This window comes from Amblyraja radiata, chromosome 18 (genome assembly GCF_010909765.2).
Source record: "Amblyraja radiata isolate CabotCenter1 chromosome 18, sAmbRad1.1.pri, whole genome shotgun sequence".
Classification (NCBI taxonomy): domain Eukaryota; kingdom Metazoa; phylum Chordata; class Chondrichthyes; order Rajiformes; family Rajidae; genus Amblyraja; species Amblyraja radiata.
In genome coordinates, this window is record NC_045973.1 from 25,249,119 (window position 1) to 25,271,183 (window position 22,065).

Sequence of the window (22,065 nt, forward strand, 5' to 3'; positions counted from 1 at the left end):
TCGGTACACAGGGATTGTGTCTTATGCCCCTGTCCCACTTAGGAAACCTGAAATGAAACCTCTGGAGACTTTGCGCCCCACCCAAGGTTTCCGTGTGGTTCCCGGAGGTTCCCGGAGGTTTTTGTCCGTCTCCCTACCTGCTTCCACTACCTGCAACCACCTGCAACCTCCGGGAACCGCACGGAAACCTTGCGTGGGGCGCAACGTCTCCAGATGTTTCCGTTCAGGTTTCCTAAGTGGGACAGGGGCATTAATGTGCTAATTCAACCCTAGCACATCAGAGGTCTGTTCAACAACAATGGGGGAGAAGCAATTCTTGAATCTGGGGGTACTCACTTTTAAACATTTGTATCTTCTGGCCGTGACAGAGGGGAGAAGAGGGGATGACCAGGGTGAATATGGTCCTTAATTATGTTTGACTACTTTCCCCAGCTTGAAGTATAGATGGAGTCGAGGGGGAGAGAGGCTGGTTTGTGTGTTGGACTGGGTTGTATCCTCTGCTGTCGCCATACAAAGCTGTGATGCATCGGGATAGGCTGCTTCCTATGTTGGATTGATAGAAATCGGTATGTCATTGGAGACTTGCCAAATATGCTTGGTCTTTTGAGGAAGTGGAGGCTTTCTTGGCTGGAATGTTGGCATTGTTGGACCAGGACAAGTTATTGGCGAAATTGAGCCCCAGGAATTTGAAGTTCTTATCTCTCTCCACGTTTGGACCGCTGATGCTGACTGGTGGGTGTACACCACACTATATCCTGAAGCTGATGACAAAGGAGAGGTTGTTGTCTTGACACCAGGTTATCAAGTTCTCTATCTCCTTCCTGTACCCTGCCTCTTCATTGAATGAGATCTGGCCCACCACAGTGGTGTCATCTGCAAACTTATAAATCAAGTTGGAGCAGAGAATTTAGATAATTGCTGTTTTAGAGAATTTAGTCTCCCGGTCATTAGTGAATTGGGACTATGATAAGGTGCTGAGAATGCAGATATGGGGCACCAGCACTGAGCATTATCACAGAGGATATTTTATCGCCTGTTGTGGATGGGTTTGGGCCAGGGTGTGGGTGGAGGTGTGGGGTGCAGTGGATAGATTTGGGGAGTGGAGGTTGGCTGTGGTTGTAGTGGGTGGGTGTGGAGGTTTGGTGTGGGTGTAGATGTGGGGGGTGGGGATGGATTCGGGGGTGAGTAGTGAGGGCGTTTGGAGTGGGAGGGTTGAGTGTGTTCTGGGTGTTGGTTGGGTGTGAGCAGATTGGAGGGTTGGTGTGTGGGACAGAAGTGGTGAGGTTGGTGTGGATGTGCACAGGGGTATGGGTGTGGCAGGAGGTGGTTAGTATGAGGGTTGGGTGTGGAGGTTATGCGTGTGGGGATAGGTGTAGGCTGTGGTACGGGTGTGTGGGATGATGTGGTGAAGTTAGTGGGTGTGTGTGTGTGTGGGTGTGTGTGCAGATATAAGGGGGTTGGTGTGGGATGTTGAAGTGGTGAGGTTGGTATGTGTGTGGGCAGTGGTGTGGGGGTGGGTATAGGTGGGTACTTGAATGTGGATGCTGGGTATGTGATTTGGTAGGGGTTGGGTGTGGGCTGTGGTGTGGGTGTAGACCTGACGTGGTTGGATGGGATGGAGGGCCAATGTGGCAGGATTGATGTGAGTGGTGGAGTTAGGGTGGTTGCTGTGGGGGATCGGTGTAAGTGGTCAGTGTGGGGTTGGTGTGGTGGCGGGGGCTGGATATGGGGAGTGTGTGGATAGGTGTGGGGGCTAGATGTGGGCTGCTGGTTTGGGCGGTCGGTGTGGGTTTACGTGGGTCTGGCCATGGGTGTAGGTAGGTAGGCAGGCATGGGATGGCTTGTGTGAGGGATTAGTGTGGTGGGACAGGTGCGTGTGGAGCATGGGTGTGAAGTTGCAGCATAGTTATGTGTGTGCATGGGTATTTATGATTGGCTATGAGTGTGTGCATGCGTCTGCATGCGTGTTGGTACACGTTTGAGAGTATGTGCAAGTCTGGGTCGGTATGCATGTATGTGGGCAAACTCTAGCCATGCGTGCAAGCATTTGTGTGGGTGTGTGTATCCATCTCGGGGGGGAGACTGGTATATAGGGTGTGCAGTGGTTTCTATGTAGAGAGGGGATGTGTGTGGGGCGAGAGTGGGGAGCGTTGAGAAAGGGAGTGGAGAGAGTGGGGAATGTGTATGGAGAACGTAGAGTAGGGGTTGGGAGAGTGGGGTCGGGGTTGGGAAGAGGGATTGGGGGTGCAGTGAGCGGGGTGTGGGACAGAAAGAGTGGGTGTAGAGTGGCTACATCCTCAGACTCCAAGCACCAATTTCCTTCTTAATCCTTGAGCAGTCCTCCCTTATCCCTGCCCCCCCCCCCCCCCCCTCCCCTCTTCTTTATAGTATAGGTATAAAAAGCCTTGGGATTTTTTTAAATCTAACTCACCAAAACCATTTTGTGGCCCCTTTTAGTCCTTCTAATCGGCTGTTTTAATATTTCCTCCTTTCTTAATTTTCCTTAAAGGCCCTATCTGATTCCATCCTTTTAAACCTAGCATGCGATTCCTCCTTCCTTTTGACCGTCTGTCACCTCTTTGGCCATCCAAGTTTCCCGTACTTTGCCATCCTCATCCCTCCTCCTCATTAGAATATGCCACTGAACCTCAATCAACCAGTCTTTAAACATCTCCCACATGTCAGATTTAGACTTGACCGATAACAATTGCTCCCAGTGTACCCTCCCGAGCTCCTGCCCAAAAAAGTTGCCGTTTACTTTACTCCAACTTGGTACTTTCACGCAAGGTCCAGCCTTCTCCCTATTCAAAACAATCTTAAAACTTATAGACGTACGATCACAATGCCCAAAATTCTCTTCCACTTAAACCTGGCCTGGCTCATTTCCCAACACCAGGCCTAGTATGTTCCCTTCTCGTGTCGCACTATCCACATACTGTTTCAAGAAATCCTCTTGGATATCCTCACAAAGTTTGAGCCGTACAAGCCTTTGGCACTGAGCAAGTCCAAGTCAATATTGGGGAATATTAGTCACCCACCTAGACAATCATGGAGCTTTGGTGCCTTTTGGTAATCTGTCTACTTATCAGTTCCTCTATCTCCCGCTTGCTATTGGGGGGTGGGGGGGGGGGGGGGGTGGCTATAGTACAATCCCATTAAAGTGCTTGCACCTTTCTATTTTCTAAGCTCTATCCATTTTGCCTCAGAGGATGAACCCTCTCATATTTCCTCTCTGAGTGCCATCGTGACTGCGACCAAGATTTGTACTGCAGCTCCTCCACTTCCTTTGTCTTCCTCTCGATCACATCTGGACCATTGAAACTCCATAACATTGAGCTGCTAGTTATGTCCCTCTTGGAACCACGTTTCCATTTTAGTCACAAAGTCATAGTTGCAAGCACCGATCCAGGCTCTAAGTTCATCTCCTTTCTCCACGATACTCCTTGCATTCACACTTCAGCCCATCAACCTCACCAGATCCCTTCATCTGTCCCTATCTGTCTTCCCTTTGAGACTTACTGGTCCTAATCTCTGACTTCCCATCACTCCTTTCAATTTCAGACCTCTCTTTTCCTTGCTTCTCTGGTTTAACAGTTCCCGAGTAGCACTAGCAAACCTCACTGCAAGGATATTGCTCCTCCTGTAGTTTAGATTCAAGCTGTCCTGCTTTGCCTCTGCCCCAGAAAAGATCCCAATGGTTTAAAAATCTGAATCCCTGTCCCTTGCATCAACTCCATGGCTATGTATTAATCTGTCCCACCCGCCTATTCCTACCCTCACGAGCATGTGGCACCGGGTGTAATCCGGAGTAACCCTGTGGCTATGGGTACAGGGATCTGTTGTTGCCTTGATCTGTATCTGTGGTCAGTTGGAGCCTTCATCTGTATGTGTGGTCAGTAACACTGAGATCACGTACCTTCATCGGTATCTGTAGTCGAGATGTCAGGGATTTGTTGTTGCTGTAATCTGCATCTGTGGTCATGGTCGTTGCTTTGATCTCTGTCTGTAGAACGCCACTCGGATATCTTGGTTTTGATTTTCTATCTGTGTTTGGCAACTATGGGATCTTTGGTGCCTTGCTCTCTATCTGAGCTCAGTGATGCTGAGATCACTTACCTTGATCTGCCTCTCTAGTCAGAGTTATAGGGTCCTACTGTTGCCTTTATAGATCAGAGCTGTATCCAAGGGAGGGGCCAGTCACACACCCCAGTTCCCCTCCTTAGCAACGATCCTGGGACCTGAGAGAAAATTATATAATTCTTCTTTTGTCCTCAGGTTCCCATTATGTCTTCCCTCCCCCCCCCCCCCCCCCCCCCCTTCCCCCCCCCCTTTCCCCCCCCCCCCCCCCCCTTCCCCCCCCCCCTTCCCCCCTCCCCCCCCCCCCCCCCCCTCCCCCCCCCCCCCCCCCCCCTCACCTTAAACCAATGTCCTCTGGTTCTTGAATCTCCTACTCTGGGTAAAGGATTCTCTGCATTGGCCCTATTTAATCCCCTCATGATATAACACAGCTCTATAAGATCACCTCTCGTCCTCCTGTGCCCCAAGGAGCAAAGTTGTTATCTGGATCCAGATCCCTCGCAGACATGCATCTCCTTGGAGTCTATTCCAGCCCTTTGTCCTGAATACATCCTGCTCTCAGGTCTCACATGGGTGAGGGAGGAGATGGATTGCACAATGGGTTGTTTCACTGTTTGTTGTTGCAGTGTGGACAGTGATGTTCCAGCAGTGCATCATCCAATTGAAGAGATGGTCTCCAGTGAGCAGACAGGCTCAGAGTCGGAGGAGCAAACGACACAGGTAGACCGCCTTATACCTATCGCAACATAGGACGTAATTTGGGCTGCCGGGTACATGTGTCCCCTTATTTTCTTGTGCTTCAACAACTTCTCGTTTAAACATGCCAGCAATTCTTTTGCGCCATTAATCTACAGTTGCGGCAATCGATTACCACCAATTAACCATATAACCATATAACAATTACAGCACGGAAACAGGCCATCTCGACCCCTCTAGTCCGTGCCGAACACATAATCTCCCCTAGTCCCATATACCTGCGCTCAGACCATAACCCTCCATTCCTTTCCCATCCAGTTAGTTGAGTTTATTGTCACGTGTACCGAGTACAGTGAAAAACTCTTTGTTGCGCGCTATTCAGTTGCAGAAAGACTATACATGATTACAATCGAGCCGTCCACAGTGCACAGATACAGGGTAAAGCGAATAACGTACAGGGCAAGATAAAGTCCAGTAAAGTTGCATTCAAGATAATCTGAGGGTCTCCAATGAGGTAGATGGTAGCTCAGGGCCACTCTCTAGTTGTTGATGGGATGGTTCAGTTGCCTGATGACCTTGAATCTGGAGCTGCGTATTTTCACACTCCTGATTACACTTCTTATTAATTTAGCAGCCGATCAGTGAGATGTGGGTGGAGGTCAGCAGATACACACACACATTAAAAAACACACACGCACACAGACACACACAAAACATGCAACCTATGGTCAGCATCGAATCACAGACTGACAGTGACTGAGATACATCACCTGTTAGTGGCTGGGAACCAGGTCTCTAGTGATGTCACCTGGAACTATGTGGGATCCAGCTGTAACCCAGCCTTGTACAGACCTCATTGTTTCAACAGTAGATCACTGATCCATTTTAGTCAGAGAAGACCTTTGCTTTCTGTTGTCGTGGCTTCAGAATGGGAAATGCTTCCTCTAGGTTTTTATGAATGTTTATCACTTTCTTACAGATTAACACAGAAACGGAAGCATATCGTATTGCAAAAATGATGACCACTTCAGAGAGAGTGTAAGTACATCTTCCTAACTACAGATGCAGAGACAGATACAGAAAGAGAGAGAGAGAGAGAGAGAGAGAGAGAGAGAGAGAGAGGGAGGGAGAGTGGTTAGATGTTGTAACAGCAGAAAGAAGGCATTGGTGTATATCCATAACTGGAGAGGAGTGTAGTTACATACTCCCAACTATAGACAGAGTGTGGGTACAAACTGTGCATGCCCATAACTAGAGTGGGTGAGTGAGAGAGAGAGAGAGAGAGTGTGTGTGTGTGTGTGTGTGTGTGTGTGTGTGTGTGTGTGTGTGTGTGTGTGTGTGTGTGTGTGTGTGTGTGTGTGTGTGTGTGTGTGTGCGGGGGGGGGGGGGGGGGTGTCCCTTAACTAGAAAGAGAGAGAGATTAACAGTCAAGTCAAGACAAGTCCATTTTATTTCTATAGCACATTTAAAAACAACTCTCGTTGACCAAAGTGCTTTACATCAGTGCAGGTACTAACATGCTACATACAGTGGTACATAGATCTAACAATACATACATACATACATACAGAGCTCCCTCGGAGGACCTCAAGAAACGATTGAGTAGAAATAGGTTTTAAGTCTAGATTTAAAGGAGTCGATGGAGGGGACAGTTCTGATGAGACAGAGCACATATATTGGCATCATGGTTGGTACAGAATGGAGGGTTGAAGGGCCTGTGCTGTATTGTTATTTTTCTATGTTTTATTTTCTTTTGGAAATGTCCTTGTGTTTATTAAGTAGCTCTCCTTTATCTCCATCACACAGGTTTGTCAATTTCCTTGAGGAACTACACTCAGTGAGTAGCTGTTTTTACTTAGTAATCCTGCCAGTGAGTATAGACACAGTGTCTGAGGGCTGACAGTTACAGATACCTGGGACTACAAATAACATCAGATCTGAACTGGACTTTGAACACTGCAGCCACAGTGAAAAAAGCCCAGCAGAGACTGTACTTCATCAGGCTGCTCAGAAAAGCTGGTCTGCACTGTCGCCCTCTCACCCAGGTCTACAAAGGACTGGTAGAGAGCATCCTCACCACAGGCATCACGGTGTGGTATGGAAACACCACACAGACAGAGAGGAAGGCTCTGCAAAGAGTCATAAAGACTGCAGAGAGGATCATCAGAACTGAACTCCCCTCCATGGACACAATCTACACACAGCGCTGTCAAAAAAGAGCAGGGAGAATCATTAGAGACACACTACATCCAGCTCACTCCCTGCTCAAACACAAAAACTGCACATACAACCTCAGGCACAGACGAGCGGGCAGTATCGCCACAAATAGAACACGCTTTTTTAAGAGCTTCTTCCCTGCAACAGTGAGACTCTTGGCCAAAACACAACAAAATGAACTGATGTCCTGATATAGTGTTTGTGCAAGTTACAATGCTCTATGTGTCTTCTGTGTGTCTTTTTTTAAAAAAAATTAAAAATGTTTTTAATTTTTAATTTTAATTTTTAACTTAACTTGACTCTCTGAATAGCCGCACAAGAGTTCCTATGTGTGTAAGCACAAATGGCAAATAAAGTTTTTAACCTTGACCTTGACCTACTGGTCCACATGAGCTGTGGACGTTCAAGCTGATGTGACCAAGAGGTCATCTATGACCAAGTCCATCCTGTCAGGATGAACTGCAGGACACAGCTCATGAAATCAAACCACTTGACTATTCCCTTCACCTCTCAGTGTTGCTGAGATGGTTTGACCCTGGTTTGTATGTTTGTAAACCAGCTGTGGGATTCAGCACCACAGGTTCCCTGACTGAATGGGCCGTGGTTAGAGGAACCCCTGTGTCAAGCTGTATAGGTGAGGGTCGAGAGATCAGACAGCCCTGGGTTGGTCATTGGTCAGGCCCAGGGGGTGCAGGAGCAGCAGAACGGAGGCCAGGTGCTACGTGTGAATTTTACAATTTGGGACACTTCTGTTTGGACAGAACTTCAGAAAAGTGGTGGCGAGGATTGTTGCTGGAAACACACAGCCCGCAGTCGACCAGGAAGGAGTGACTCGCATCCTACGCCATGTCAACGAGTTGCGCACACTTCACCAGGGAATACTGCGAGATTTGGAGTGGAGCACCCTGGAATGGTATTTGTGTAACATCGTCAATTCTAACTGGTTGCTGGGCTGGGTTTGAGGCAAACCAGACCACTGGGCCACATTGTGGGAGATGTTGCTACTTAGAGTCACAGTCATATAGTGTGGAAACAGGCCCTTCGGCCCAACATGTCCTATCTACACCTCTCACCCACCTGCGTTTGGCCCATATCCTTCTAAATGGCCCATGTACCTGTCCAAATGTCTTTTAAACATTATGACAGCAGCTGCCTCAATTACCTCCTCTAGTAGCTTGTTTCATAAATCCTACCATCCCTTTGTGTAAACAAGTTGCCTCTCAGGTTCCTATTAAATCTTTCCCCCTCTCACCTTAAACCTTTGTCCTCTGGTTCTTAATCCCTCTACTATGGGTAAAAGACTCTGAGTAAAACTTACCCTCTCTCCACTGTCACTGGTCACAAACCTTCAGCCAGATTATGGATCTTCCATCAGAACATTCTGTATTGTATCAATAAGACAGTTCTGAATCCTGAATATTCCGAATCTAGTTCTGAATAGAGATGAACTTCTTCATGTATGTCCATCTTTGCCAAGTGCTGGGAAGAGGTCGAAGGTGTCCAAAGTTTTGTTATTAAACCTGACTAATTTATCTGTAATTTGTGTATAAATTATGTTTTCCTGTGTTGTCTGGGTCTAGAGAGGGTAGGAGGACTAGTAGGTTTTGTTTTACTCGGAGTGCAGTGAACTTGTGCAGCTATCTCCAGGGAAGCCAAATCATTGAATGGACTGAAGGTGGTAGGTAGAGTGCCAGCTCCAAAACACATCAGGGGTACAAGGAAAGCACAGCAATCTAGCTGAGATGGAGAATCCACCATGGTTGTATTGAATAATGGAGCAGGCTTGAAGGGGACAGGGCTAGGTTGTTTGATTCTTACTGTGCTTCCATATCTAGAGGGGTGAATGTTACCTCGTTTGTTTGGGGTATCAAAGAAGTTGGCCATGGTGTTGTGGAATATTGTAGTGGAGGAGCCCCTTGACTGAGCATCTTGCAGAGTTGAGTGAACAGGGAGCTGACCTGCTGACTGCCTCTGTCTTCTTTGCTGCCAGGACCCGGACTGGCCCGAGTCTGGGCCAGGCGATGTCTGTGTCTGGAGCTCGACTCCCCACCTACTTCAGGTACATCGACCAGTTCGACAGCAGCGTTGCCATCCTGGACCAGTGCTACTGCGAGTTACCTGGATTCTCCTCGGCTCCACACCTGTCCCAGGTAATTTCATTTACATGGTCTGTCCATGTTTCACTCTTGTTGCAGCTTAAAAAAACCCCATTCTTTCTTCCCTCTGTCTGTGGGGATTGGGGGGCTGGCTGTGGGGATTGGGGTGCTGTCTGTGGGGATTGATCATCTGCCTGCGGGGATTGCTGGTCTGTGTGGGGATTGATGATGGTCAGTCAATAGAGATTGATGGTTTGTCAGTGAAGAATGATGGTCTGTCCATGGGGATTGTTAGTGTGCCCAGCAATTTGTGTTTTTGTTTTCGTGTTGTCTGTAAGGTCTGATTCTGCGCTTGCCTGGTCTGTGGAGCAGACACACTATAGACGGTTGTGAGGACTATTCAAGGTTGACTGGGCTTGGTGTGACTTGTCCGTCTCCATGTCTGGTGGTCATGTCCCGCCTGGCGATCTGTCAGATTTAACTCCATGCGTCATTGTTTGCTGGACTCTGTGTCTTCATTGTTTTGCTGCATGTGCTTCCAGGATCATAGTTTGTAGTGAAACAGAACCTGTGTTTGACGTGGTTGTTTAACTTTGCCTTCCCGCCCACACTGGTCATGCAGGTGCCTGCCTCGGACTGTGCCCTCGTGAAGCAACAGCTCTTCGGGACCCTGCGACAGGTGCTTCAGTACCACCAGCATTTGACAGGTAGGGGAACCCCAGCCGCCCGTGCACCTTGCTCTATGCTCAGCTCCCTCAGGAGGTGACCGGTCTATTACCTTGACGTTTTGACCCTCTCCACATGCATGCCTTCACATACCATCTGCACCTTTGCATCCAACACTTCTGACACTTCACTCTAACACTCCTCGTTGAACACATAGCCTCTGCAGTGTTTATGGATGAATGTTCAAAAGCCTGATATTGGAGGAGAAAAAAACTGTTCCTGAGTCTGGTGGTGCATGGCTTCAAGTTCCTGCATCTTCTGCCCAATAGGAGAAGAAGGAATGACCGGACTTTGATTACATTGGGTGATTTTCCAAGGCAGCATGAAGTGTAGATGGAGTCAATGGTGGGGAGGCTGGTCCATGTGATGGAGAGGGCTAAATCCACAATGCTCTGCAATTTCTCATGGTCTTGGGCAGAGCTGTTCCCAAACAAATTGTGATGCAACGTGGCATCTGTAGGCGTTTGTGTCATTGGAGACATGCCAAATTTTCAGTGTCCTCAGGAGGTAGAGGCGATGGTGAGCCTTTCATGGCTGTGCTTCAGTGTGGTTGGTGCGTGACAGATTGTTGGGAATACTTACATCAAGGAACTTGAAACTCAACCATTTCCATTCCAGCACCATTGATGCTGATTGGGGCATTTACTCCACCCTGCTTCCTGAAGTGGACAAATACCTCCTTTGTCTTGCTGAAACTGAGGGAGAAATTGTTGTCCTCACAGCTCTCTATCTCCTTCCTGTACTCCATTTAATTTAGATTTGGTTTAGACATACAGCACAGAAACAGGCCCTTTGCCCCACTGAGTCCATGCCGACCATCAATCACCCATTTACAGTAGTTCAATGTCATTCCGTTTCCGCATCCACTCCCTAAACATTAGGGGTACATTACAGAGACCAATTAACCTCCAAACCCACACCTGGGATGCAGGAGGAAACTGGGGGAAACCCTCTCATACAGAATGCAAACATTTCACACAGACAACACCCAAAATCAGGATTGAACCTGGGTCCCTGGAGCTGTGAGGCAGCAGCTCTATAATCAGCGCCACTGCGTCTCATCATTGTTTGTGATCTGACCCACCATAGTGTTATCTGCAAACTTGTAGATGGAGTTGGAGCAGAATTTGGCTGCACAGTCAAGAGTCTATAGGGAAGAACACATCCTTGTAGGTCTCCAGTGTTGAGTTATTGTGGAGGATGTGTTGTCACATATCCGCATGGATTGTGTTATAGGCACAGTGATGTGATGGACGTGGGGGTCTGGACCAATCGCTAACAAGTCCCGCCCCCCGGCAACGTCATGTCCGTTATTGCACTTTTCTGTTGAGCGGCATTCTGTCCGTTGGCTTGTAGGCGATGCCGCCTTTCGGGTAGGTGGCATTTCGGCAGAGCGGCCATTCAGTGAGTTTGCTTTTAGGCGATGCAGCCTTTCGATTAGTTGGTTTTTAGGCGTCCCGCCCTTTCAGTTAGTTAGCATTTAGGCATCCCATCCTTTCGGTTGGTTGGCGTTTCAGCTTCGTTTCCATTCGGTTATTTGGCTTCCACTTCTTTGCTTCGGCTTCTCGTCCACATCCGCACACGATGTTAGCATCTGTTTCCACCATGCTTTCCCAGTTTATAAGCTCTTGGGTTAAACATATTACAAACTACTCATCTTTCTTATAATTTTCAGAATTTCCTGCATCAGATTCCCCCTCTTGGCACTTGCTTTCTATTATAGCCAAATAAGAAAATTACAATCAATAACTTTGCAAATCCTAACTCAGAGGCCGACGGGAAACCTGATACAAGTAGTTAAAATTATGAGAGACATAGATAGTGATGGAACTGGAACTATGTTGTGTGGAAGTGATGTTAGGTTTTTGTTTCATTTGGTTTCTTATTATTGTCACCTGTACCGAGATAGAGTGAAAACGTTTGTTTTGCGTAGTTATGAGTACATCAAGTAGTGCAAATTAGAATATAAACAATAGTGCACAATATTGTGTTAGAGCTAAAAGAAAGGGCAGATAAAAAAAAGTGCAAGGGCCCCAATGGGGTAGATTGGGAGATTGGGAATACATCCCAAGCATTTGAGAAGTTGTGGCAAGAATCTCATAACAGCAGGGAGGAAGCTGTTCTTGAATCTTGAGATACGTTGTTTCAAGCTCCTGCACAGTGGGAGGGGGAGAGAAGAGAATGACATAGAGCGTGAGCGATCTTTGATTATGTTGGCTGCTTTTGCAAGACAGCATACAATGTGGATGTTGTCGATGGGGTTAAAGCTGGTTTGTGCGATGGACTGGGCGACATTCTCAACTCTCTGCAGATTCTTGCGGTTTTAGGCAGAGTAGTTGCCAAACCAAGCTGCGGTCCAATGGTTTGTTGGGTGAGAATGCCATCTTCCTGGAGAACAGGGTTGTGGGTATCAGAGTCAGTATGAGATGCTTAATGAGTGAGAGATAGCAAGTGCATATTGAGGGGGGACAGAGCAGGAGTATGCACCAATGGAGAATGCACCTTGGGTGGAGAACTGAAGAACTGAAGCTTTTCCTCATTTTCTTTTATCCAGAATATTTAAGGTGTGTGTGTCCTGATACTGCTGAGTATGAAGATACGCAAGGTAATTATAGAATTAGTCATAAGGTATCATTACATAATGCATGGTAGCTGGCATTCCCTTCCTCATGCCATTGGAATGAATGAAAATGCAACAAAATATCAGAGTGGGGAGAGTCTCTCACTAATGGGAGGTGGTGTGAATGGTGGATTCAAGGATCCAACAATGGTGGGGGAATGGAGTGAATTGGAGGAGGGTCCAATACCAGCCCTCCAACATCAGACCCCCACCACTAGTCCTCCAACACTGGTCCTCCAACACCAGTACCCTGTCCTCCATTACCAGTCCTCCAATACTAGTCCTTCAATACTGGTCTTCCAGCAATGTTTCTCCAACATTGACCCTGGGACACTTTGGAGGTGGGGAGGAGAGAGGATAGAGGGGAGAAAGGGTGGGGGGAGAGGAGCGGAACTGGGGTCTGGGGAGGGAAGGGGAAGGTGAGGAGGGATGAAATGGAAGGAAAGGAGGGAGCCAAACTCTGAGAGAGGGAACGGAGTGGAGAGGAGGGGAGAGAGTGGAGTGGGAGTGGATTTGGGCTCTTGGCAGGAGAGGGCAGGGGATTGGAGGGAGGGCAGAGAAAGGAAGGAGAGCTGGGTCCTGGGAAACTGGACGTGGTAACAGGTAATAAAGCCCCAAGGTTGTAGCGCTGGACGCCTCTACTCATCGCCGCTGTGATATGCATCCAACATTGATAGCTGTCGGCTGAGCTATAATCTGAGATGATGAGGTCCCTGCTCTATCCTCCATCTTGCTCCATGCAAGGATGATTGTGGGCACAATCCGTGATTGTTGATCATTGTTCTCCTTCCCTGCAGATGTAATGGCAACTGTGGCGGAAATCAGTGAGCAGATCAGGCTTCGAGTGAAACATGGGGTAAGGAAGGCTGCCATTCATTTTATTATCTGAAAGTCCCAGTTCAGATCGAGGCACCAGATCACATGCCGTGGATCCAGGGCCCGGTTAGGTTAGGCCTAAGCTTCAGGTCCCAGACCAGAACAGACAGAGGCTGAATAACCAGTGCTCCAGGTGTCAGACTGGAACAGGCCGACCAAGGTTCCCAGTCTCAGACAGGTTCAGGTCAAAGCTCCAAGTGTCAGAGAGGGAGAGTCGGAAACCAGCTCCCAGACTGGGACAGCCCACCAGGGCTCCAGGTTCCAGACTCCAGGTCCCGGATCAGGACAAGCTGACCATGCATGGCTCCAGGTCTCAGACTGGGTGGGGCAGAATAAATGGGGCTCCTGGTCAAAAACAAGGGGTTGGCTGGCCAGGACTGGGGCAGTTGGTGGCTGGGGCCTCCTGCCAGAGACTAGTCACAAGCATGCCCCCAGGTCAGTATCTGGGAGGCCCAGACCTGACAACAACACAATGGGGCACATAAAAATGATCAGCCAAGTATTCCAGCGTATGTCTTCAAATCCCACTGCAGCTAATGGAGCATTGAAAATCAGTTGATAAACAAAAGATAGACATTTTTTCACAGTCCGTGCTGGTGACAACGTACATTGATCTTTTGTGAGTTGCTTAGGACAAGGGGATCTGAGGTATAAGTTACATCAGACCCCTCATCACAATCCACAAGGCATGCAGGACAGGGATGGAGTGGTTTCCACTGTTTACATGAGCACAGCGCTCCCATCCACCATCCCCTCCACTGGCAACACATAGTGGCAGCAGTGTGCACTGTACTCAAAACACGAGACACTTACACACCCAGCACACTCATCAACATGTTCTCTTCATCCTTTTCGCCTCTCCCTTTGCCCCTCTTTTCCCCTCCCCATCCCCTCTCTCCTTCCTCCTGTCCCCCCTCTCCCTTACCCCTCGCTCCCCTTATCATAAATCCCACTCTCCGCCCCCTTCCCACATCTCTCCCTCACCTGCCCCCACCTTCTGCTTCCCGGCTCCACCTCCTCACCTCTCCTCCTCGCTCATTCTCCCTCTCTCTCTCTTCCACTTTCCGTGACCTCTTTATCTGGTGGCTCGCTCTCTGACGATACTCTCTGTCCCCCTACAGGAAAGCCTCCAGGATCTGGTGGATGTTGAGCACCGGCTGCTGGGCCCCCAGCAAGTGTTCCAGCCCGGCAGGGTGAGTAAATCCCTCCGTTGTTCATTCGCAGCCAGTCGCCCCGCTGTCCGCTGGCGTGGTTGCTGTTCATGGTTGCTGGGCTGGTGCTGCACTCGAGGATAGAGTGATCGGGGTCAGCGGTGGACAGTGCAGCCTGAACCACCGCTCACCCAGAGGGTGCATCCTGGTGGCTGGACCAGAGGAGATGGGAAGACCATCCGCTTCAGGAGTGGAGGCAACATTAAATGGGAATCTTGTCTAGCAATAGGTGGGAACAACAGATAATAGGAATACCATCTGGTGCAGAAATGAGATCATAGAGAATGGAAATGTAGTTTGAAGCAGACTTTGGGATCTCATGGAATGGGAATACTGTCCTTTGCAAGAGTGGGGAGCAACAGCAATGGGAATAACATCCAGTGTAGAGTAGAGACCATGGGGAAAGGGAACATTATCCAATGCAGGAGTGGGGAGCAGCAGGAATGGGAATATAATCCAGTGCAGGAATGGGGTGCCATGGAATGGGAATTACATCCACAGTTTGAGTAGGAATGAAAGGGAATGGGAGTACTATTGTTAGTGAAGTTGATCCTCAGGGAACGAGAACACAGTCCTATGTGAGAATATCTTTCGGTGAAGATCGCAGCGAATGGGGATCCCATGAGTATGGACCACAGGGAGTATAAACACTGCCCGGTGTTAGTCGTGCATCCTGGGGAATGGTGTGTCACAGTATACCACTGAGAGGCCATCATTCAATGTTGTTGGATTAACATGGTTGAAACCAAAGTAGACTGTTTTGCCAAACGCTTCCACTCTGTCTGCTAAGGCCCGCTGGATTTCCCAGTTGCTAACCATTTTAAGTCCCCTTCCCATTTCCATCCCCCTCCCCCCCCCCCCCCCCCCCCCATACCCCACCACCCCATCGACCTCTTCCTTTCCTGTCCTCAAACATTCATCTTCCATCCCTGAGTCCCACATTTCCCTCCCCTCCTCCCCGGTTCCTTTCCACCCATATCCCTCTCTTTGGCTTTGCATTGCAATGATTAACTTCTCTCCTTATCTGACACCCTTGGCTCTTTTCAACTCTAGCCTGTCATTTACTCCACCCATTTGCCAATCATCTCTCCCGCATCTGTATCCACCTATCGCTTGCCTGGCTTTGTCCTGAGCCCAGACTTTTTTTCCACCCCCTACTCAAATCAGTCTGAAGCAGGGTCCCGTCTAGAAACCTCATCTGCCCATTCCCTCCACATATGCTGCCTGATCAATGAGCTCTAGCATTTCGAGTTTTGCTCGATTTCAGTATCTGCAGTTTCTTATGTCTGTCTTTGTCCCTTCAGGTGCTTCTCAAAGAAGGTCCCTTGCTGAGACTGGTTGACGGAACACTACAGCCTCGATATTGCTTCTTGGTAACTTGAACTGTGTTTATTTCAATTTATTTTCAAGCCTAATGTGTTTGCATGGTGTAAAAGTTCTCAGAGTATGTGGTATGTGGTTATTGAGCTAGAAGAGCTTTTCTGAGCTAGGGACCTTGTCGGAGGCAGCCTAAAGATGATAAGGTGAGCGGTGGTGGTTAGGACACTCCTCCAGATAAATGAGCTGGCATAGTCAGCATGGAAACAGGCCCTTCAACCCAACTTGTCCAGGTTGACTAAGAATGTCCCATTTGCCCCTGTTGATCCTATCCATGTACCTGGCCAAATACCTTTCAAATCCTATAAATGTACCAACCTCTACCACTTCCTATGGTGGCTCGTTCCATACACCCATCACCCTCTGGATGAAGAAGTTGCCCCATTAGAACACTTTAAAATATTTCCACTCTCACCTACACTTGGGATGACAGTTGGCACAATGGGCTAAGTGTTCGGCTGGCAACCGGAAGGTAGCCGGTTCAAATCCCGCTTGGAGTGCATACTGTCGTTGTGTCCTTGGGCAAGACACTTCACCCACCTTTGCCTGTGTGTGAATGTGTGCGAATGTGTGTGAGTGATTGGTGGTGGTCGGAGGGGCCGTAGGCGCAGATTGGCAGCCACGCTTCCATCAGTCTGCCCCAGGGCAGCTGTGGCTACAGAAGTAGCTTACCACCACCGAGTGTGACTGAGGAGTGAATTAATAATGCGATGTAAAGCGCCTTGAGTATTAGAAAGGCGCTATATAAATCCCATCCATTATTATTATTATTACACCAATGCCCTGCAGATCCTGACTCCCTTACCCCGGAAACAAACATTGTGTGCATTTACACTATATATAGCCCTCATAATGTTGTACACTTCTATAAGTTTGGCCGTTGCAGGGGCCACTACTCTTCATGGTGCATGGTTTGTACGAGGGGATTGAAGGCATTGTGGCCAAGTTTGCAGATGATACAAGGATAAGTGGAGGGGCAGGTAGTGTAGAGAAAGCACGGACTCTGCAGAAAGTGTTGGACAGGTGAGGAGAGTGGGCTGAGAAGTGGCAGATGGAATACAGCGTAGCAAAATGGGAAGCCATGCATTTTGGCAGTAGGAATAAAGGCGTAGACTATTTACTAAATGGGGAGAGAATTCAACATTCTGCACGTCCCACCTGCCTGCTTTTGGCCCGTATCCCTCCAAACCTGTCCTATCCATGCATGGTACACAAAATTGCTGGGGAAACTCAGCGGGTGCAGCAGCATCTATGGAGCGAAGGAAATAGGCGACGTTTCGGGCCGAAACCCTTCTTCAGACTGATGGGGGGTGGGGGGGGGGGAAAGAAAGAAGGAAAAGGGGAGGAGGAGAAGGAGCCCGAGGGCGGGCGGATGGGAGGGTGGGAGGAGACAGCTAGAGGGTTAAGGAAGGGGAGGAGACAGCAAGGGCTAGCCAAATTGGGAGAATTCAATGTTAATGCCATAAGGAAGCAAGGTCCCCAGACGGAATATGAGGTGCTGTTCCTCCAATTTCCGCTGTTGCTCACTCTGGCAATGGAGGAGACCCAGGACAGAGAGGTCGGATTGGGAATGGGAGGGGGAGTTGAAGTGCTGAGCCACCGGGAGGTCAGGTAGGTTATTGCGGACTGAGCGGAGGTGTTCGGCGAAACGATCGCCCAACCTACGCTTGGTCTCACCGATGTAAATCAGCTGACATCTAGAGCAGCGGATGCAGTAGATGAGGTTGGAGGAGATACAGGTGAACCTTTGTCGCACCTGGAACGACTGCTTGGGACCTTGAATGGAGTCGATGCCCTGGTATGAAATGTCTCATCCTGGGAACAGATGCGTCGTAGGCGGAGGAATTGGGAGTTGGGGATGGAGTCTTTACAGGGGGCAGGGTGGGAAGACGTGTAGTCCAGATAGCCATGTGAGTCAGTGGGTTTGTAGGCATGGGGTCAGGGGAGGGTACCATGCACTATCCATGCATGAACCCGTTCTATCCATGTACTCAAGAAGAACTCAAACTCTTAATTAAAGCAGGGTCTACAATATTTTTGCCATCATTGAGACATGGTTAAAGGCTGGCCAGGACAAGCAACAATATCCCGGGGTATAGAATTTACAGGGAAGGCATGGGGATGTAAAATGAGGAGATGACAATGCACTGTTAATCGAGGAATGCATTACTTCAGAATGGAGGGAGCTATCCTACAGGGCTCCTCAAAAGAGGACATATTCATTGAGACTTGGAACAAAAAGGCTGTTGTCACTTTGCTGGGTGTGTATTAGAGGCCTCTCACCGGGTAACAGAGATAGAAGAACCGATCAGTAGGAAATGGAATGGGATAGTTTGTCACGTGTGACTAGGGACAGTGAAATTCTTTGCTTGCATACCCAATGTATACTGTAGCAACCACCTACGTTGCTGACAAACATACAAAGCATGCCGGCTTTTGTTCTCCTCCCCCCCACAGTGATTCCCCCGCGCCAGGTCCCCATTGTCCTTTGTCCTCTCCCCCCCCCCCCACGCTCTATCAGAGAGATGCAAAAAAAATGAAGGTTTTAGTACAGGGGGATTTCAATTTTCCAGACATTAACTGGGATTGCTTTAGATTAAAGGGTTTAGCGGAAGTGGAATTTTTTACAAGGATAAGCCTCTGAGGAAAGGAATATTACTGGATCTTATCCTTGGTAATGTAGTGGGACAAATGGAGGGAGTGTCCAGACCCCCTGACCTTTTCTTCTCTGGACCGCCTGAACTCTTGCCCTCCAGATCCCCTGACCTCTCAGTGCAGAACCTGTGACCTGTTCCACTCCAGACCTCCTGACCCGTTTCACTCCGGACTCCTGACCTCTTCCTCAACAGACCCACTGACCTCTTCCCCTCCAAAGCCACAACCTGACCTTGCTGGAACCCTGACGTCTTCCTCGCTGAAAGCCAGATCTCAGCACCTCCAGTCTCTTCCTCCCCTGACCCCATGACTTCTTCCTCTCCACAACCCAAAAGCTCTCTCTCTCTCCAGGCTTCTGTCCTCTTCTTTCCAGATCCCCTAATCTCTCTCTCTAGATCCATGGCCTTCTCCTCTACAGACCTGCTGGCCTCTCCCTCTCCAAACTCCTGACCTCTTCCTTTCTGGACAATGCCCCCTTTCCACTCCGGACACCTCACCTCTTCCTCTCTGGATACCTGATCTTCTTCTCTCGACACCTGGCCTCTTCCTCTCCGAACCTTCCACCTTCTCCTTGCATCCCTCACCTTTTCCTCTTTGGACCCGTCCATTCCCGGATCCCCTGACTCTGCGGTCCCCCAGACCATTTAACTTCTTCCTTTCCCTGACTTCCTCTTGGGCCCTCTTTATCTCTGGAACTCATGACCTCTTCCTGATCTCTCTCTTCTCCGGATCATTTGTTCTTCCCCTCTCTGCTGCTCCCTTTCTTTTACTGAATTCTGCTTCCAATCCAAAACCGACCAGCCCTGACAATGAGCATGCACTTTCTCCAAGCTTGTGTTGCTGGAACCCTGACTTCTTCCTCGCTCAAACTGAGATCTCAGCACCTCCAGTCTCTTCCTCCCGCAAGATCAACACAAAATACTGGAGTAACTCAGCAGGTCAGGCAGAAAAGGAATGGGTGTTGTTTCGATTTGAGACCCTTCTTCAGATCGTGCAGGCAAGGATGACTTGTCCTAACCCCAGGTGAACCAACCTGGAGATGCAGAGTCAGTTCTCTCTTATTCTCTCCACAGCTAAGCGATATCTTCTTGTATACAGCGCCCAAACATTGCGGCAAGTGTCAGCTGCGTAAAGCCCTGCCACTGGAAACAGTGAAGGTAAATGGAGCAAGGACATGTGGAAGGGGTGTGGGAATGGAGGCGGAGGAGGGAGTAGAGTGTGCACGGGATGGGGGAGGGAGGGGGTTAGAGTGTACACAGGATGGGGGAGGGAGGGGAGTAGAGTGTACACAGGATGGGGGAGGGAGGGGGTTAGAGTGTACACAGGATGGGGGAGGGAGGGGGTTAGAGTGTACACAGGATGGGGGAGGGAGGGGGTTAGAGTGTACACAGGATGGGGGAGGGAGGGGGTTAGAGTGTGTACAGGATGGGGGAGGGAGGGGGTTAGAGTGTGTACAGGATGGGGGAGGGAGAGGGTTAGAGTGTGTACAGGATGGGGGAGGGAGGGGGTTAGAGTGTGTACAGGATGGGGGAGGGAGGGGGTTAGAGTGTGTACAGGATGGAGGTGGGGAGGGGGTTAGAGTGTGTACAGGATGGAGGTGGGGAGGGGGCTTGTGCACAGGAGGGCAGTGGGGAAGGAACTGGAATATTGGCAGAACTCCGCTGAGAGCAAACTGAGTAAGCATTGGATTCAGAGAAGGTATCTATGCTTGGGAAATGATATGAACTATCAGCATGAGTGAATTTCTCCACACTAATATCTCAGTGATGCTACCCAACACTATTTTACTCTCTGTGTGAAAGATATTTCCCCACAGCATTCTGCTCTCCATCACCCTGCCCCACACCACTCAGTGACATTACCCTACACCACTCTGGTCTCAGTGAGATTTAAAGTGACATTACCCCACCACTTTGCACCCAGTGACATTACCGCACATTATTCTGGTTTCAGTGGGAGTAATGTTATCCCACACCACACTTGTCTCAGTGACGCTATCCCAAACCACTCCCCCCTCTGTGTGAGTTGCATTATTACACGCCACTCTGGAGTTAGTGATGTTAGGTCACACCACTGGAGTGGTGTTAGCACACACCACTCTGGTCTCAGTGTGAGTATCCTAAGTCGATCTGGTCTCATTGTGAGTGACATTATCCCGTGCCACTCTGCTGGCAGTTTTGGTTTTAGTGAATGATGTTACTCTGGTTTCAATGAGTGAAGTTACCCCACACCACTCTGGTCTGAGTGACATTACCCTGCATCACTCCGTATGAGTGATGTTTCAAGTCACTGAGTCATTCAGCAAGGAAGCATGCCATTCGTCCCACAAGAACCATGTCCGGCACTTGTCCCACACCCTCCTTCACCGTACATTACACATCCGTGTGCGTCCCCATGTGGGACTGAGCCATGTGGTGCTGAGCTCTGCTGACATCCTTGTGTGTTCTCAGGTGGGCAAGTTGCTGGTGGACTCTGCGGAGGAGGCGCTGAGGATCCAGAGTGTTCACGGCTCCCTGACTCTTTGTGCCAGGTACCATCTTTCAAGCACCACAGTTCCTTAATTAGGACATGTGAACACAGACTATGTGGAGTTCTAATCCCACTCCCCGGGGATCAGAGCTCTAATCTGCACCATTCTCCAGAAATCACAGTAACCACCTCTTGTCTGCACCATTGCCTGGGAAATTACAATGCTCATGTCCAGTCCGCACCAATCCCACGGAGATCACACTGACCACGTGCAGTTCACATCCGGTCTCCAACATTCCTTCATAGATCACACTGACCATTCCAATCCGCAACCTTCCCCAGCAACCACACTGACCACATCCAGTCTGCACCATTCTCCATGGATCACCCTCCTCATGTCCAATCTGCATAATTCCCCAGGGATTACATTGACTATGTCCAGTGTGCATCATTCCCTGGGTATCACACTGACCATGTGCAGTCCACACCATTCCCCAGGGATCACATGAGCACATGCTGACCACTGCCCAGGATCACGCTGACTATGTCTATTCTCCAGGGATTACACTGACCATGTCTAGTCCGCACAATTGCCAAAGGATCACACTAGCCGTGTCCAGTCCACACCATTCCTGGAGGAATGACACATAAATGTCCAGTACGCACCATTCCCCAGGGATGATACTGAGCATATTGAGTCTGTACCATTTCCGAGGGATCACACTGACACGTCCAGTCCGTACATTTCCCCAGGGATCACATTGACACATCCAGTTCACACCGTTCCTTAATGATTTCACTGACCATGACCTGTCCGCACCATTCCCCAGGGATCTCATTGAATTTGTCAAATCTACTCCATTCCCCAGTGATCAAACTGACCATCTAATCTGCATCAATTCCCAGGGTTCACATAGACCACGTCCAATCTGCAACATTCCCCATGGATCGCTCTGCCTTCCAGTCTGCCTTATTCCCCAGGGATCAACCTGACCCATGTTCAGTCCAATTCATTCCCCAGGGATTACACTCATCATGTCCAGCA

General features: G+C 49.1%; 1 protein-coding gene across 1 annotated transcript in view; it reads left to right on the forward strand.

The window, feature by feature from the left end:
* The window catches only part of LOC116983569 (FYVE, RhoGEF and PH domain-containing protein 5-like), a 53,827-nt gene that overhangs the window by 11,581 nt on the left and 20,181 nt on the right, over window positions 1-22,065 (forward strand). The window contains exons 4-15 of the mRNA XM_033037354.1: window positions 4,704-4,797; window positions 5,753-5,811; window positions 6,580-6,610; window positions 7,752-7,903; window positions 8,981-9,140; window positions 9,709-9,793; window positions 12,367-12,417; window positions 13,230-13,288; window positions 14,430-14,501; window positions 15,824-15,892; window positions 19,625-19,708; window positions 21,002-21,081. Of these exons, the coding sequence (XP_032893245.1) occupies window positions 4,704-4,797; window positions 5,753-5,811; window positions 6,580-6,610; window positions 7,752-7,903; window positions 8,981-9,140; window positions 9,709-9,793; window positions 12,367-12,417; window positions 13,230-13,288; window positions 14,430-14,501; window positions 15,824-15,892; window positions 19,625-19,708; window positions 21,002-21,081 (996 nt within the window). The remainder of the gene's footprint in view (window positions 1-4,703; window positions 4,798-5,752; window positions 5,812-6,579; window positions 6,611-7,751; window positions 7,904-8,980; window positions 9,141-9,708; window positions 9,794-12,366; window positions 12,418-13,229; window positions 13,289-14,429; window positions 14,502-15,823; window positions 15,893-19,624; window positions 19,709-21,001; window positions 21,082-22,065) is intronic.